This window comes from Pholcus phalangioides, unplaced genomic scaffold, assembly GCF_987345545.1.
Source record: "Pholcus phalangioides strain wild (caught in Gottingen) unplaced genomic scaffold, Ppha-v1.0 ptg000003l_1, whole genome shotgun sequence".
Classification (NCBI taxonomy): domain Eukaryota; kingdom Metazoa; phylum Arthropoda; class Arachnida; order Araneae; family Pholcidae; genus Pholcus; species Pholcus phalangioides.
In genome coordinates this window covers 32,932,260-32,950,916 of record NW_028301596.1, presented here as the reverse complement: position 1 = coordinate 32,950,916, position 18,657 = coordinate 32,932,260, and the positions used below count along the sequence as shown (strand labels likewise).

Below are 18,657 nucleotides of genomic sequence, written 5' to 3'. Positions count from 1 at the left end.
AAATACATAGAGACTTCATCTAGAAGAAATAATTTTTTTTTTTTAATTTTTAAGTCATAAAAAAATTTTGAGAGACTTGATATATTTATATTTTTACATTCTCTACAATATCAATAAATGATATGCTTTTTACATACAGACATTTTAACACATAGTGTGCTTCAGATTTGAAAACTAATTTGAAAATGAGTGTTTTTAGATTTAGCTTGTAGACTTGTTATTCACAAATTTAAAAAAAAAACCATTAAAGGAGAGGCTTGAAACACATTAGAAAAGTAATTATTTTTCTTGTTTTTGCCACTGACAGTCTAAGTAGTGCTTTTGTTCTCTTCAGTTTCAAGCATTTTTTTAATGTTTGATCTTGCTGCTTTTACTAGAATTAATCCATTTCATATTTAAAATGTGTTTCTTTTTGAGTTTGCTCTTGATTATATTACCTCAATTTGATTCAACATACTTTGAGATAACTTATTTTGCTGGGTCATTCTTAGAATATTTATTAGTTCTCAGAAATTTAATAGTGATCAAAAACTAGACTTAAACTGTTTTTAACTTAAACTACAGAAATAAAAACTATAACATAATGATTAAACTATTAGAAATTTAATAGAATGATTATTTCCACAAAAAATTCAATCTGAGTACATTTGTTTTCACTCTTTATTTTTAACTGATTTGTGATTGCTCCGTGTATTTTATTTTCCAGCATCTCTGACAGATTTCCAGTCTCATTTTATTTCCAAGTTTTCGATTATTCATCTTCTACTCGTGATTATATACTATAATGAATACTATATTCATTCTCGTGATATGCCATTTCCTTTTACGCCATTCTCTGACTAACTGGAACATCATTCATGTAGTATACATTAAATATGTGTAAGTTTATGAAGTAAGTGAATATAAAGCCCAGGATAAGAACTTTAATGATCAAACTGCCTATGTTATCTCTCACAGGCGCAGACCTATGGGGTGGAAGGGGGGGTTAGTCACCCTGATCACCCCCTCCCCAAGCAAACTGTGAATATGATAATGTTGTATTCAATAAATCCATTGAAAATTACTTGTATCAATATTTTGATTAAGTAACAAATCCAAGAAAACTTGGACTAAAAAACGGAAAAAACTAGGGCATTTTTCTCAAAAAAAGTTAAAAGAGAAAGAAAACCATTATTCCCCCAAAAATACAGGACGTATGGTCACCCCATAGTCACAATAATGTCAGCGGGCATCCCCTTCAAAGCGATCTCTAGATCCGCCCCTGATCTCTCACCATATTACTCATGGCAGCTCCAAATCTGTGAGTTTCCTCCAGATAATTTTACTCATGCAGCTTATATGCCAGAGACACCAAAATGATGTCTTTTACAAGTGAGAATTTTGTCTCAAGCTTTCCCCTGCTCCTTCACATGATTGCACAGGGGCTATTATATATTTTTTTAATAAAGGGACTCGTGAAAAATTGTGACCTGGCTGTCCATAGAAATAACGACCTAGGCAAACCGCATTCCCAAATGAAATAACGACCTAGGCAAACTGCATTCCCAAATGAAATAACGACCTAGGCAAACCGCATTCCCAAATGTGGAAGCCCCTGGCTGTTGGTATAAGTGCTCTATCTAAGAGCACTGTAGCCTGCATGGGATGACTGTTAAAAAAAAGGATTGGTCCTGGGAATTTATTTCATAGGCTTGTTAGGTCATCTCATATATTATGATACAGACAAATGTTTCTCATAGTATTTAGATCTTGGAAGGGGCAATCACTGTCCTCTGGAACTGTGTCTGTTTTGGAATCGGCTATATACTGTAGATCCCAATACAATTATCCTTGGCATGCAGAATATGATAATGATGAGACAAAAATGGTCACTGTAGCTGCGAGGGATGCTAGCTTGTTACCGTATCATTTTCATTATCAGAGTGTCTACCACAAACCCAAAGAAAAGTTTTGTGAATTTTTGTTGACCTCTCTGCTTGTCTGCGTAAATAAGCTTTGCTGGAATCTTACATCAAACCAACCATGACCATAGTCTAGACAAAGTAATTTTAATTAATGTGCAGCTACAAACCATTTTCCATTGAACACTAAAGATACTGGTGAATGGTGTAAAAGGAAATGACATGAAAAAAAAAAAAATAGTAGAAAATATGAGTAATAGGAAACTTGGAAGCAAAACGAGAGACTGAAAATCTGTTAAAGATACTGGAAAATAAAATACATGGAACAATCACAAATCAGCTAAAAATAAGGAGTGAAAACAGATGTACTCAGATTGAATTTTTTTTGTGAAAATAAATCAAAAGAGTCGACTTTTTTGTTTTGAAGAAAGTAGCTGGAAACAGCATCTGAAGGATTTTTTGTTTTTTTGTTGTTGTTCCAGGGATAAGCGGTAATTCGTTTAGTTTGATTCCATTTTATGCGTTGTCGGAAGCTTAGGTGCCAAATCCTGGGGAGGGGCCCCAAGAAATAAAATTGTGAGAACAAATGCCGTCATCGAAAAGTCAGCTTCTATTGTGATGCAACTTTAAAGTTTCCTAAGGAAAAATTTTGTTTGTGGTGCAAGATGGCGCAGAATTGAAGAATTTCGGCGTTTTTGTAGCAGTATGTAGTAAATGAGAGGAAAATTGTCAAAATTGTAGCAAAATGTAGTAGACATCTCAAATTGTAACAATTGTAGCAGATTTTCCACTCCTGGTGTATCTATTAGATTTATTACAAATAATAATCATGGCTTCGTTTATTTATTTTATTGAAATATGGGGAACAAGTCAACTTACTTCTGGCAGTGTCACTATTTCATGCAAACTTTTTTTTTGTCAAAAAATAAACAAAAAATATGTATATACAATGAAACCTGTCTAAGACATACACTGTATGTGACAGAGACCTGTCTTGTATGGAATCAAAAAATAGTCCCATATATTGAGATAGGTGGCTTTTTTTTTTCTCAGTCCAAGATATCGAGGAAACAAATATTTTCTGAATGTTATGCCAAGATGAACTCGAAAAAAAAAGTCATTTGGGGCCTTTACCATTCCCCCCCCCCCCCTATAAAAGGAGAAACTGACACATAGCGCTCGCGATTGCTATAGGTTTCCATTCTGAGAGCGCATTAAAGACAAATAGATATTTGAGAATTGATATATTTAATTAGGAACGGCTAGCAGCAGTTGGTACAGTGGGACACAACTAAAGGCAGCCGAAAGGTTCATGGGTTTGAATCCAGCCCGTAATGCATCTTACCTTACATCTTCAATTTTTTGAATGATTATACTGATTTATTTTTTTATTTTTCACTTGCACTCAAATCCCACATAGATTATTAATGTTTTGAAGTGCATCTTTATAAAACAAAAATCTCTCTTTAGAATATTATTTCAGTCTTTTGATGTTCTGTTTCATACTTACATCACTGTTGATTGCCCAGAGAGACCATCTAGAGATGGTTTATGCTCTTCTAAGGGGTGGACTTTCTCTGAGAGCCTGATGGTGTCAGACTTGATAAATGGAACCAGAATTCTGTTGCCACATCCACCAAAACATAACAAAGCAGTACATAACCGCACACACCAACAACATACACTTGGTAAAAGATACAACACAAATAATGGGTACTTAATGTATGGATCATGTGACATTTGAATGCAAGAATTGGAGTTTTTTTCACTTCGAAGAGAAAAAAAATTGCTTAGAATTTAATCTCAGCCACAGTTGTAATGTTATGCTCAAAATAACTCATTCAATGTAAGTAAATATTCAATTGAAGCTCAGTATTTCCATGCTTAATTGCTCACTTACATGTTATAATTTTTTCAAGCTTGGAGGACTTCAATTTGACCGAGAGCTGAGAATGATCATCACATATCTCACTTCAGTTACGACCTGGACAATTCGGGATAAGTTTGCTCGACTAACACAGATCGCTTTGATTTTGAATTTAGAAACAGTAAGTAGTTTGATTGCTATTGATTTTGTTTTTAAACATTATTTATTAACCCTTAAACCGCTTCCATGGGGAATGATTGGTGAGATTAGTGGCCTGCTGAATCGCTTTTTGATGAATCGGAACACAGAGGAAAAAAAGAAATTTATGTATAACCCATCTCGAAAGACCCCGCAAATCAAATTGGGTTGTGATTCATAGCTCAATATAAGAACCAACTGGCTATAAATGGATTTGTAGGACCCATCTTGGAAGCTTTATCGACCCCTAAGATTGTTTTAAGACTGCCTTATTTAAAAGCTGCTGCTTTCAACATATATCCAATAATAGTCAGACTGCAGTACAATGTTATGTGCCAAAATAAAATTTGCGCAAAAAATGTCCTAATATTTATTTGATTTCTTTCAGGTTAATGAAATTTCAGACACATGGGGACCGAATTCTGGTTCATTTACTTGGCGTCTAACTCCAACTGAAGTTAGGCAGGTTCTAGCTTTAAGGTATAGCAGTATTATTAATACTCTTTCAAATTAAATGTGTGACTATTTATCTCCCACACAATCATTTTGAATACTCATCATCCCTAGCAAGGCAGTAGCCGTTGGGGGGGGGGGTCCTCTTGAGTTTGCATCTTCCTTGAAATATCAGTTGCTTCCTCTAAAAGAAATTTCTGGCTACTGATCCCTGGTCAAGTTGTCAAGAGGACCATGATAAAAATGCAGAAATATGTATATATAATTCAAGTCATAGTAGTGCAACTATTTGCGACCATACATGCACTTCACACACACATTTCTTTCGGTAATTGCTAACAAATCAGTATATACAGGAATGTATTCTGAGTGCATGTGTGACCCTAACCTGTGTTACCAGAATTATGCTTGTCTAGTGTTATGCTGGTACTGCCTTTGATAGTTCGAAGTGAAAATGACAAATACAACCTAGTTGCAATACACGCTGGGCTGGATTTTTCAGGTACTTGTCTAAATCTTCAGATGGTTCATTCGCCCAGCGTCCCCATAATATTTTACTCAGAATTCAGACAGATATTATGATATATTCACTAACTAGCCAAATATCTTTGACTCAGTTAGTGGAGGCCCCGAAATACCTGCTTTGCCAGGGCCTCAAGTCAAATGTCTTTGCTTCACAGACACTGTATTAGGACACGTGCAATAATTACTGACATTCATTATTTTTTGGGCTTTTTCTTCTTACTTCTCATTATTTTTGTTAATAAAGGCAAAGTTTGTCACACAAAAAGGTGAATAAGCATACACCTGAAAGTATTCATACCCTTTTGCTTAACTTTTATGTTTATCACTGCTCATTTCATGGTCCGCTCTCCTTAACCTATCAGCAGTTTTTTAAATTTTTATACCTCAGTTTGAAAAGTACTGTGTATATGTTTGCTTGCACCAGAATATTCAACACATCCAGTGTTTCAGAATTTCGCCGAGTGGTGCAGGAGAATAACGATTCAGAATTAGCTTCAAAACTATGAATCCATGTCTAACTAGCCTAAATCGTTATAAAAAGACGGCTGTGACAAAAATCATGAAATTGTCTGTTTTTTATGTGATCACGAGGGCTATTCTCAGATAGGTAGGAAGGACGCAGCTGTGCTGGATCATAATCAGGGTTCGTACGGTCCTTGAAAACCTTGAAAAGTCCTTGAAAAAAAAAAGTTCATTTTCAAGGCCTTGAAAAATATTTTTTTCTTTCCTTGAAAAAAAAAACCGTGCTTTCCGGAATAGTTTTCGCCACCTTGTTTTTTTTCTATCCCATAAGTGACGTGGTTAAAGAAAAGTGCAAAGTACAGGGAAAAAGCCTCAGCAGCCAATAACCCTGTATAATTGGATTTGAAGATAAAAAGCACGTTTTTTTTTCTATTGTTCTTCTACTAACGTGTTCGTATGTTGACGTATTTTTGGAGTCTGAAAGTCATTAAACCTTTGTTCTAGGTATTTTTTTTCTGGAGAACTTGAAAAATTAATTTCTTAAAAGAAAGTTTCACTTTTTTTTTTTTGCCGAAATAATTTAGCTTTTCGATCCGCAAGTGAACGGAGCTACTTTTGATCACTAACAAGATATTGGTTTTTGAAGAGCGATGTGAAGCGTGCATGGTTTTTGAAGTTGTTCCAAGGTAAAAAAATGAGTGGCAAGTGCATTTTCAACAGCTTTTGGCTTAGAAATCCATGCTATGAAGATTGGTTGGTGAGTGTACCTGAAAAAAATGTCGCCAAATGCAAGGTATGCTATAAAGTTATTAATATTGCTTCAATGGGAGAATCGGCATTGAAATCCCACATGAAAAGCAAAAAACATTGTGATTTAATGAAAATTAGACATTCATCTTCAAAATTATTGCTTAAGGAACTTCCTTGCATGAGTAATTCATCCATCAAGCGTGAAGGTGAAATTGTTGAAAACAAAATTAATGTTTCGAATGACAACGATATTGGAGGCCATTTACTGAAAAAAGAAGCTGTGAATGCGGAAATTGTATGGACTTTACACTGCATAAAAAATCATCATTCATATAAATCGAATGAAAATATCGGGGATATTTTCAAGACGATATTTGTGGATAGTCAGTTTGCAAAAATGTTTTCGTGTGGAGAAAAAAAATTGCATACTATTCCGTTTTTGGGATCGCCCCATATTTCAAAGATCTATTGTTGGAGGAACTTGTAAAGCAAGATTCACATGTATTGTTATTTGATGAAACTTTTGATCGGGCAGTGAAAAAAAAACAACTTGATTTGCATGTCAGGTTTTGGTGTAAGGATGAGGTGAGGACTATGTTCATGACATCTGTTTTTTTAGGTCCTTGTAGATCTGAGGATGTTTTGGAAGTTTTTGAAAATAGTATCTCACCACTCAGATTGTCAAAAGTTCAAGTTTCAATGGATGGTCCCAATGTCAACTTGAAGTTTTTCAAGCATCTCCAAGACAAGGTAATGAAAGATTTCAATAAGCAAATTTTAGACTTGGGCACATGTAGTCTACATACCATGCACAATGCCTTCAGAAGTGGCAGTTCTTCCAGTAATTGGGAAACTGATGATTTTTTATCATGTATATATCATCTCTTCAAAGACTCGCCGGCAAGACGAGAAGATTTCTTGCAGATATCAGAAAACTCTTAATTTTCCCAAAAAATTTGTTCTGCATCACTGGTTGGAGAATGTTCCTGTTGCCGAGTGTGCCCTCAGCTTACTTCCAGCCTTGGAAGAATATGCCTCTGCTGTTGAGAAAAAAAAAGTTCAGAGACCTCAATGCAGGTCATTTGAGGTGATGCGGAAACACCTGAAGGACAAAATGCTGCCTATTAAAATACAGACTTTTCTTTCCGTGGCGAAAATTCTTCAACCGTTTTTGCAGTTGTATCAGACAGATCAGCCAATGATTTTCTTTTTAGCAGAAGATTTTAAGAGAATTTTGTCATCAATTTTGCAGCGGTTCCTGCAGAAAGATGTACTGCAATCTGCAAACACGCTGGTCAAACTTTTAAAACTGGAAGTGACTGATCCAAAACTTCACTGCAATAATGAAAATGTTGATTCTGGCTTTCTAGCAAACAGCGTGTTAAAGAAGCTGCGCAGTAGTAAAACAGTAACTGATCGAGAGATAATTGATTTCCGTAAGGATTGTAAGGCATTTTACATTAGTGTAGTGCAGAAAATTATGGATAGAGCCCCTATTCAATACTCAATCGTAAGAAATCTGTCTTGTTTAGATCTGAGAAAAATGTATGACAAAAGTTTTTGTGTGCAAAAATTCAAACTTGTTCTTTTTTGGTGGTAGAAAATGGCCAAATTTCAGAAAATAATTGTGAAACAATTATTGAAGAGTACATAACGCATTTAGAAGAAGTTGTTGCAGAAAGTCATTCTCAGTACAAAGAGTTTGACATAAAAAAAAGCAGAGTTGATGAGCTGTATCTGGAAACGAATAAACCAAAGTTCTGTAATGTTTGGAGCATTGTGAAACGCTTGTTACTATTGAGCCATGGACAAGCTACTGTTGAGAGGGGTTTTAGTATTAATAAGAAAGTAGAAGTAGAAAATTTAGGTGAGAACTCGTACATTGCAAAAAGACTCATTTGTGATTTCATTCACACACATGCAGGTGGCAATGTTCTGAATGTACAAATCATGAAAAATATGAGGACGTTTGTTATGAATGCACGAAAAAGATGTATGGAACATCTTGAAAACCAAAAGAGCATCGAGAAAAGGAAAAGGAGCAACTCTCAGCAATGTGATGCAGATATGCTAGAAATGAAAAAGAAAAAATCTCGCCTTGAAAAGGACATAGAATCTTTGCTGAAATCTGCTGACAGTTTTGCAGAAAAGGCTGAGGAATTAGATGACATGACTTTCTTAGCAAAATCAAACAGCTTACGTAGGAGTGCAAAAGAAAAGCAGCAGTCTTTGATTGCAATAACTCACTGTATAGAAAAAAAATTAAATTTGTTCTGTCGAAAAGAGCTCTGAAGAACAGCTGTGGTATAATCCCTTATTTCTTGTGCCAACAGGTTAGGAAGGAACTCGCCAATGAAATAAGGTATTATACTATGGCTGTTCTCAGAGCTCTTTTGTATGTCATTTGTTCTCAGGATTATACATATGGATTCTCTCAGGTTGTGCACATTTCATATTTATACTTTAATACTAGCCTAGAGCTGTTTTAATTTTAATCTCACAGGCGTTTTTTTGTCCTGCCCTAACCATTGTATTACTTGAAAGAGCCCTGGTTTTTATTATTTTCAATACCATATCCTGTCTAGGACATTATGTTTAATCTCAATCCCTTATTTAGTCTAGGAACATTGTTTTCGTTCATGTTTTATTGCCAATTTTTAGTTTTCAACAGCAGTAGTGCTATCTGTTTTTGGCAATATATTGATGAAATATTTCATTGGCAAAAAAAGACAGAGAAAAGCATGACTCCTATTCCCTCTTGGTGACTTCTCGTCATGCTTTTGGGAATTTTTCTTGTCAAAGAAATTAAATTAAAATTAATTAAAAAGGGATTATACTATAGCTGTTCTGATTTAATACACTGACTAGAACTTCTCTTGATTGCCGTTCTTTAAACTGGTTGTAAAAGATCATGTTCCTTACTTGATAGTATATATGATCTTATGTTATGGAGTAATATGTATATAATATATGTTATTAGCTATAATACCCGACAATATACAAATCGGAGATGCATTGCTAGGAAACCACGGTAACCAAAGTAAACATTCCGAAAGTGATTGTTGAGGCCCAGAAACCATTGCTCGCCGGTTTTTTGCCCAGCTCTGATGAACTTTTAAAGTTGACTATCGTTCAAGGCAGGTCCTGTTTGGTTTATACTCAAAATATGGCGATGATACATCTGAAATTGTAGATTTGTATGGATAACACACACACACCAAAAATCAATTTTATATATGTTATTATACTGATGCTTGTGTGTATAGTATTCATCTATTTATGCAATATTATTAGCCCTGTAGGCCTATACCAGAGAATGTGGTTAAATGTGACATAGATATTGTTTGATGTTGTAAAAAAAAACTATTGATAGTAGGGGAGGTTGACAATAGAGTTGGGAAGTTTATTATATTCACCAATGATATAATAGTATGAGGAAAGAAGCTGTGTTTAAAGGTCAGTAGAAACAAAAATTTTTTTTATTTTAAGGGAATGGCAGAGTCTTCTGGAGGTTAGTTTAACGGAATATGAAAAGTATCAAAGTTGAGATGACTATGGAAAATCTTATAAAACAGGGTTAGTCGAAAAATAAGATGAATAGTTGGGGGGGGGGGATAGTTAAGTTTTTTTTATATTTTGGACACAGAAGCAAAAGGTGACCAGCAGTCATGGATGAAACTAGTGTATTTATTCGAGTTTGTCTATGTTACTGGAGGTAAAGGGGTCCCAGATTTAAGCAACGTAAGAAAGTATGGGAGAGATATAAGTTTGGTAGCAGTAGGTCAGGGTGTGCAGGTTGCTATATTTTTTCTATGAAACATCACTTATTTATTTGTCTTACTTTCAAATGCTGTTCATGTTATGTAAGATTGTGTGAATACTTTTACACTGATTTTTTTTCTATATTTCCTTAACTGAATTTTTTGTCTAAACTGGCTTGCACTTACTCCAGTTAGGCCAGACAAAACAGGTTCGACCATGCTCATATGACTTTGAAAGAAATATTGTTCCCATAATTTCATTATGAATATTCTATCTTTCCTCTAGTTATAATCGGTTATAACCATCTGTCCATAAATTCATTATTCCTATCTGATGTTTTGAATTAATTTTTTTCATCTTCAGATTATTTATGATTAGACCCTGTATGTTGAGATGTATATTATTTTGAATTGTAGATAGATAAATTTAATTTTGAATGAATGTGATGTAATAATACGAATGCTGATTTTTTTTTTTTTACCGCAATTATCTGTAAATTTTATGCACATTATGTCACATGGAGAGAAAAAGGTAGTAATCAGTGAGTGAAATATTACAATGTGAAAATGTTCCAGTTATATTTTATCAACTTATCAATGTTGAAAGTTAAAAACACCATTAGTCTCAACCTTTAATTGCAATGTATAAAAACTTCATTTGATCTTGGGGTTCATATAGAGGTTCTTAACGTGTGCATATTGCGACACTCAAAGACATTAGGAAAACGTTGAAAAGGTATCACACTAAGCTTATGAAGTTAATATGCACCTACATACTAGCTGTGACTATGACAAAAACATGTACCATAATTGTCTGAAATTATTTTTTATTTCAATATTAACATGAAAATTTGAAAATATATATAAGCATTTAATGAATTCACTGTATACAGATATACATTGCAGATAAATGTGAAATAAAATATGCAGAAATGTAATGAGTGTATGTAACACTGAAAGTTTCAATCAAAATTAAATATTTGCATATTATTCACATGAAAAATATGCGTTTGTAAAAAGAGTCCTTGAATTTCTTAATTTTGCCTGGAAACGTGCTTGAATAGTCCTTGAATTTTTTTTCTGTGGAAAAGTACGAACCATGATAATTTTCCAGGATGCTTTCAAACCTCACTAATGCAACAGGAAGCCTAAGAAAAGGTGTCTTTTTCTATGGGGGAACTGTCCTGGTGATCATCTTCCTCCCTTTCCTGTTATTAAAATTTTTAGTCCATGTGGTTCACAAATTCATTTTTCAATCTCTTGCAGGAAGGACTTCAAACCAGAAGACATCAAAAGATTGAAACTGTGAAAAAATTCATTCATCAAGTATATATTTTACTGTATATAATTGTTTGACATACTATAAATTTATATTTGAATTTCTGTTCTGCTTCAAAATTGAACTGTTGCTCAGTAATTTGAAATTGTCTATTTATTTGCACTTCATTATTATCTTGAACCAGAACAGTCTTGAAAGTGAGCCACCCGAGACAGTGATATTCTGGGATCCCAACATGGCTGGAATTACCAACTAATTTGCATGGTCTCTCTCAAAATCATTGTATAAAATCTCCCTATGCACTTAAAGACCCCTGGGCCTTGCATTAAAAAACACCATGTCTAGAATCATCCGATACATTTTTTTATTCCAAAAAGAATTAGTGAATCAATAATTCTATATAAGTTCTTTTCATAACTATTTGTGGCCTTTGGTTTGTCCAGAAGAGTGCCTAAAGTTTATTACAAAATATTTTTTAATGGATTGGAATTTACATTACTAAAATAGATACTTTGAAAAGAATCGCCACCTTACCAATGGTTTAAAAATGAAAAAATGCTGAATGATCTAGTGTTACTCGCAGATAAGCACAGGTGTCCAAAGCATTTTAGACCCAAGGATGCTCAGCTTAAGCTTTATAGCAAGGGTAACCTTTTGGAGTGTGCAGACCACTTAAGTGACCCACCATGTGTTTTTAAACCAATAGAATGATCTGGGAACGTACTGCAGACAACTTAATTGAAATGTGTCATGAACCACTTAAATAATGTGGAGTTGTGCCTCTTAGTTTATTTTTAGAAAATTAAGTTTGAAATCGCAGGCCACATCAGATTATTCCAAGGATCACATTTGGCACTCAAGGCCATGGGTTGAGCATGTATGCTTCATGAAGACTGTCCATAATGAGAAAACAGCTTTACAGGAAGAAAACTAAGCATTCATTTTGAGAATACCAGTACTGTACTGGTACAATGTTTACTGTACCATATACTTATCAGCAGTCGATTCTGTGCAGGTTTTTGCAACTACAGGTTTCACTATGTCTTCAACATGTGAAGGGGGTACTTATAAGTATGAATTCACAGTGTCCTACAAAATTGAGATTGTTCTCTAAGGAAATTAGCAAGAGGAATATTTCAAAGACCTTTGTAATTAGAACCATGATAGATATACCAAGAGAAAAGTATTTCAAAAAAATACAGCAACCCAATTAAAGAAAAAAAAACCTAGGATTAATATTCAAAAGAAATAATAAAGACCATTATTTTTAGGAGAGCTTTAATCCAGTGATTTTCAACCTGGAGCCATATGGCCCCCTTGTGGTCCTGGGACATTTTAAGAAGGCCACGTGTGAAAATCAGATGGAAAGGGGCCACAGAGCGCTGTGGAGATATAATGATCTCAAGTGAAATGTGTTAGGAAAAAATCTGACTACTTTCATAATCCAGCAGAGCTATCCATAGAACCATGGTCATACTTACCCATCGGCCAATGTGGGCATGACCCGGGGCCTTGTATCGTGGCCTACACAATGATTTTCATATGTAAGTTGTTACTTCCAGCTAAGCATTGGGGGCCTCCCCAGAGCATCTCTTTGTCCAGGTACCCATGATGTTGAGACGGCAAAATTCTGGTAAAAAAAAATTTCTTTAACTCCATTCATTCGAATCTAGTGCACTCTTTTATGTGGAAAATTCAATTCACTGCCACATAATTCATAGAAAGTCACCGAAATGTCACTTGTCACTCAAATTACATTCATTCAGATAGTTACTCAATTTCTCACTCATTTATATATTCTCTTAAGTCACTCACTCACTGTGATGAATGAATAGTTTGAGCCGATTTTGCAGTTGGTGAATTGTTTGTCTGAATTTTCCCAATGATAAACTTTTTTATTGGTAAATTACATGGTGATGTATGGAACAAGAGAATAAATAGTAAAATTTTAAAAAGTATCAAAAATCTCTTATTTAATTTGATTCATAACATACAGCAAACAAATTTCCTTTCACAAAATAATTTGATTTCAACACATGATTGATGTCGATACATTTGCACAATCCAGTTGTGTGTGTTCAAAATATCCTTAAAAAACAATCAAAAATAATACTTGGTACGAAATCATAAGTAAAAATCCATATATATTTTTCTTTTACAGAAAACTCATTTAACTTGTAGATATTCTCTGTTCAATCATATAACATGCGAAATTTGTAATTGCACACTCCGCTATTTTTGAATAAAATAAAACTGCCATTCCTAAATTATACGCCAATGGTATCAACGTTCAGAAAGAAATCGGAAATTTATATAATGCCACTTTGCTATCTTCTTTATAAGTAGTATTGAAATGTTTGTACTGGGTATGGAATGCATCAATATACAAATCTGACAGCTTATTAATTTGAATATTCTTATAGCTTAGCCTGAGGCTTGAATGCATCCAGTAGTTTTGTGATTGCAGAGCGATCACCGTCGATTTTCATCTTTCCAGATGACAAGACCTAAAAGAAAACAAAAAATAATCAATGGCTCAGCATTGAATTTCTTTATTTAATATTAAGATTTCTAACCAGCTTAAAAATACAGGGTGGTCTTACAACTGAACTGATAGCACATAGACACTCTTGTAGCATCTATCCGAATAGACTGGTTTGAATGCTTTGATACACAATCATGAGAAAAACCAGATTTCAGATTTATGATTACAAACAGGGGAAAATATGGTGTGATAGGATAGTTTCTTAACACTAGAAGGATTGATACTGGTCAAAATGACTCAAGGTTGATTTTCACTATAAAATCTCGATTTTTATAATTTTTTTCCCATGTTTAAATGTAGATATGAGTGTAGGTAAGAAATAGAATATATATATAAATACTCCGAAATTTTTTGAAGTACATTTTATAACTAAATTTCATTTTTAGCATCTTTGCTCCAGAGGTAGACATATGTATGCCTATTTTTTGAGTTTTAAATGGTTTCAATGATTTTTTCAATTTAAGCCTTGAAGTATGCATAAAGGTACCTAACTAATTACATAATTAAACAAATAAGTTCATTATGTACCATCTTTCACAAATAATAGTTATTACTTGCAGCATCCCATTTTCCCGTGTGGTACATGTAACTCTTGCATTTAAAAAATATCTTATTTCCTTATGATGAGTATAACAATTATCTTAGATCCCATTTGAATCAGTACATTATAAAAGGCACTGCAATTATCTACATATCACTTCAATTAAAACCACACTGCATAATTTAATGAAATTGCTACCACATTTTTATTCTGTGAAAAATCGCTTACATAGCCCAGAATGAAAAACTTTTACACATATTCAACGGATTATGAAATCGGAAAATTAAAGATATTTCACCTGTGATCCTGTCATTTTACCCAACACCCAGTCAGCAAACAAATCATCATCCACTTTCAAGGTACACGTAGGCTTATCACCACGAGCTGGACCTCGATATAACATACCCTTGTCTTTCTTGAGTTCCAATACTACGAGGAAAAACATGAAATGAAACTTTTGACATAGACAAGAAAGATAAAACTGCACATAACAATGTCAACATTGTTAATGAGAACAAATATTTTCATACTCCATTGTGTGCGATCTTGGCCATCTTTTGTAACATTCCATTCAAATATTGTGTGTATCTTGTTCACTAGTTCAGGCATCCTTGAAACCCTTTTACCAAGTTCCACGAAACAAGGTTCACTCCGCAGAGATGGATCAAATGGCTTTAGAGAGAGGGAAAAAAAAATCAAACATAAAAGATTCAAATTTTCATTCTGTAAATTCTGCTTTGGAACTGTTCAAGTATTACGTCAGCAGATTTTTAGTCTTTTTTGGCCCCAACTCCTGTCAGCAAAATTTTGTCAGCTCTGTCCCTACCTCATAACGCATATTGCAATCTGAGACGCACTCAGGGAAGGGAGGGGGCGCGAGCTCTCCTATGTGCCTTCCTCAGACATGCAAAAATATATTTAAAAAATACTGAAATAGAAGACAATACCTTTGCACGTTAATATAATCAATTTCTGTTAATTTCAATGCTGTTTGAAGGCTAAGAACTTAAAATGTCTCTTTACGAAATTCATTGCAACCCCCCCCCCCCCCCCAAGCCTTTTGTGCCCCCTCAATCCTGCATGTCTGATTGGAATTGCCCTGTGAGAATATACATACATATGGGCGGTGGCAGGGTGAAAGTAGACAATTCCCCACGATCACTCCACCCCCCATTCGAAGAGCATGAATCTCCTTATGTACAGGAATCCAGGAAATCACTCAAGGTGCGACACACAGAGTGGAGACAAAACCATTTAGCCAACCCACTTCCCCTTATAAGGGAGACAAGACATGGGCGGGTGGGGCATCTACTAGAGAAGGTTTTTCGCGAGTACTTATCAATAGGGGGAATGTTAGTTTAGATGATGCCCACAAACTAGAAAAAGGTTTTTTAAGGTTTTTGCATTTCCACTAAAGATGGCATTAAGAATATTTAATATTTTGAAAGATGGTTGATGACGTAAGCATCAGTTGAACACCCCCGCCCCCCTCATCAATAAAAGTCAGCAATTCCAAACCCATCTCAATGCTGACGTAATACTTGAATGACCCCTTTCTCTCTGAACCACAATATTAAGACAGGCATGCAACACAGAATAGGTATTAATGCAGGCCAATAATGAATTTGAAATAAAAATAAATACCTCGATATTCAGTGAATTTCAAACTAAAAAAAAAAGAAAAGAGTTCATCTGACTGTTCCTGGTTCCAACGGGCAAATTTTGCTTTAGTGATTTTTGCTTACTCTTTTTAGATACAATTTATATTTTGAGCTTGGCAGTGATGTCGGAGCAGAGGGAGCCTTGAGCACCCCAAGAATTCATTCAAAAATCAAAATTACCCATATAAAACTAAAAGCACCCACAGGTTTAAAACACTTCACTTCCTATGGAATTTGGCCCAAAATAATTTTTTTCTGATGTGGTTTAAAAACGTTTTTTCTTTCTTCTATATATAGTGGCAAAGAAAATACTGAAAGGGTTTATATATATACCCCTGATGACGATCCACTGTATAGGTTCTATTTCATTCTTGCACATAAATTCTATATATCTTGTGTTTTCTTGTTTTTCTCGAATAATTTTCTTTTGTGTATATGTTACTTTTCAAACAAAGCACAACTCAGGTCTATCGCCATGGGTAATTTACTACCTAGTGAGTTGTGCCGGAAGTGTAAGTGTGTACCTGACGGTCTGAGTGCATATCTAGTGTTGTGTTTGATTCTCAGTGCTGTCATCTATATTTCAGAAGTGAAGTGTAATGATTGAGTGTTTGTACCATTTGTAGGCCTGTTGCTTTCTGTGGCGAGACATTTTTTAATGCGGAGATTGACTCGCATTCATGCCTCAAAATTGGAAACCACAGAAAACCAACTTCAGCCGACCACCGTGGCGATTGAGGGGTTTGAACCCTTGTCCTTGCGAATCTGTCAGTATGACCACTCAACCACCACAGAGGCTGCATATGTTACTGTCAAAGCTAGAAGTGTGGCCAATTTGCAAACTGGCTGAGTTTCTACCAAAGTCTGAATTGCAGAAATGATTCGGGTGTGGGCCAGTCATTTCATGAAGGGGCCTAAGCTCAATGTGCTGACGTAAGAATGCCTGGTAGGAGTCATATATATATATATCTATTTCTTTTAATCTTCAACATGGAATACATGTCTACATATAGCAGCTGCATTGGATTAGCTTTATGTGACGAGGGGAAAAATGAAATTCAAGAGAAAAAAATTAAAAAAATATTTATATAAACATAGTTTTGCCAAATTTTAGAGAAAAAAAATGATTACTGCAGTTTGATGGATTGCCATAACTAATGTTGACAATTATTGCGAAAAAATATGCCAACTTGACGATAATCCTGAATCATGCCTTTTGTTATCAGACTTTAGCCAGGGATCGAAGTGGCCAACCCCAATCTCAAATTGATCAATTTCAAGCTTTGGCAGTAACACACACACACACACACATATATATATATATAAACACCTCTGCTCTAAACAAGTGTTTCCTTTTTAAATTAAGCTGCATCTTCTCTCCAAATTAAATAATAATTTTCACGATCCCAGTGAGTTTTGATTTAATTTCTTTCATCTTATTGGACAATCAGTTTAAGAGAAATCTGTAGCGCTGGCATTGTAGAATTTTTTCCAGCTTGCATCCAGCTAATTAAAAACTACTCTAAATTAAGAATCTTGGGGGAGGGGGACACTTACTTTATCAGCTAAAATTGCAGACAAAATAGGAAGTTCGACAGCCCTGCCAGATTTCAGTATTTCTTGCCATAATTGATTCAGCTTCTGCGTCATCATTATGTTTCCCTTGATTTTGAGGCGCCCAGTCATGAATGCCTAAAACATCATGTGGTAATGTGAAAGCTTGACAGAACAAAGCACAATAACTATTGAATTTATTCACAGAAATTTGCATTTTTGAAAACTTGTGCACATTTACAATTGAACTCCATACTGAGTTATCCGATAATGAAAATAGCCTCACCCTTTGAGGATTCAGTTTTCCCAGCATGAGTTGAATGACATCTTCATCGTCCATTGTCAATGTGACATCTGCTTTACCAGACTTTGGTGGACCTCTGTATATTGATCCTGCGCCCGTCTTCAAGTCCACAGCTTCACAAAAATGAGACTTAAATAAGTCATCAAAACAATAAACGGACCAAATAAGAAAAAACAAAAAGTAAAACATGCAATCAAAAGAGTAAACCTACAGGGAAAACATAGCATGTGTAGAAATGTCCGAACCCTATTTAGCAGCCTTCCTATTCTTTTGCGTTTTTTTTTTCAATGCAATTTGAAATCTACATAGCACTGCTATGTAGGGTGATTCCTATTGTTTGTCCATAGGACTATCTCTGCAACCATTGACTTTAAAAGTGTACTTTCAATTGCGAAAATTTTCAAATGACAAAAAATGTGGTTTCTTAAAACGTAAATTTTTTGAGGGGTCATATATATAAGAAAATAGAAAAATTAACTTTTATGCCGTCACCATGCACTAAACCTTTTAACTAGTGCAATGTAAAACTCTGAAAACTTCTTTTCAGAGCATTTCAGAGTTTCATTTGCAATAAGTCAAACTCTGATAACTTGAATAACTGTAAGCCGAAGTTTCCACTCATTCCCAGAACTTTTTTACATTTTAATGTTAACACCTTCCCTTAGCTCTAAATTTCAGGAATGGGAGAAATTTAAAAAATAGCATTTTGTAATAAAATTTAGCATTTAGCGATAGAACACTTAACAATAGAATTCACAGTAGAATCATTTGTCTGGTTGTAAAAAGTGAATGAATTTCTCAAGGAAAAAGAAATAAACAGTCAAAAATCAGTGGTTTTTTGAAAGAAATAATCTTG

The 18,657-nt window shown here is 34.6% G+C and overlaps 2 protein-coding genes across 2 annotated transcripts in view; one reads left to right on the top strand and one right to left on the bottom strand.

Moving 5' to 3' along the window:
• Positions 1–11,300, top strand: part of Cog4 (conserved oligomeric Golgi complex subunit 4) — a 29,751-nt gene extending 18,451 nt beyond the window's left edge. The window contains exons 20-22 of the mRNA XM_089247519.1: positions 3,821–3,949; positions 4,355–4,446; positions 11,184–11,300. Of these exons, the coding sequence (XP_089103645.1) occupies positions 3,821–3,949; positions 4,355–4,446; positions 11,184–11,226 (264 nt within the window). The 3' untranslated portion in view covers positions 11,227–11,300. The remainder of the gene's footprint in view (positions 1–3,820; positions 3,950–4,354; positions 4,447–11,183) is intronic.
• A 1,842-nt stretch (positions 11,301–13,142) lies between these two features.
• Mfe2 (peroxisomal Multifunctional enzyme type 2) overlaps positions 13,143–18,657 on the bottom strand; it is a 59,650-nt gene continuing 54,135 nt past the window's right edge. The window contains exons 30-34 of the mRNA XM_089247518.1: positions 17,784–17,914; positions 17,501–17,635; positions 14,813–14,954; positions 14,581–14,711; positions 13,143–13,703 (exon numbers count right to left, since the gene is read on the bottom strand). Coding sequence (XP_089103644.1) covers positions 13,614–13,703; positions 14,581–14,711; positions 14,813–14,954; positions 17,501–17,635; positions 17,784–17,914 — 629 coding nt within the window. The 3' untranslated portion in view covers positions 13,143–13,613. The remainder of the gene's footprint in view (positions 13,704–14,580; positions 14,712–14,812; positions 14,955–17,500; positions 17,636–17,783; positions 17,915–18,657) is intronic.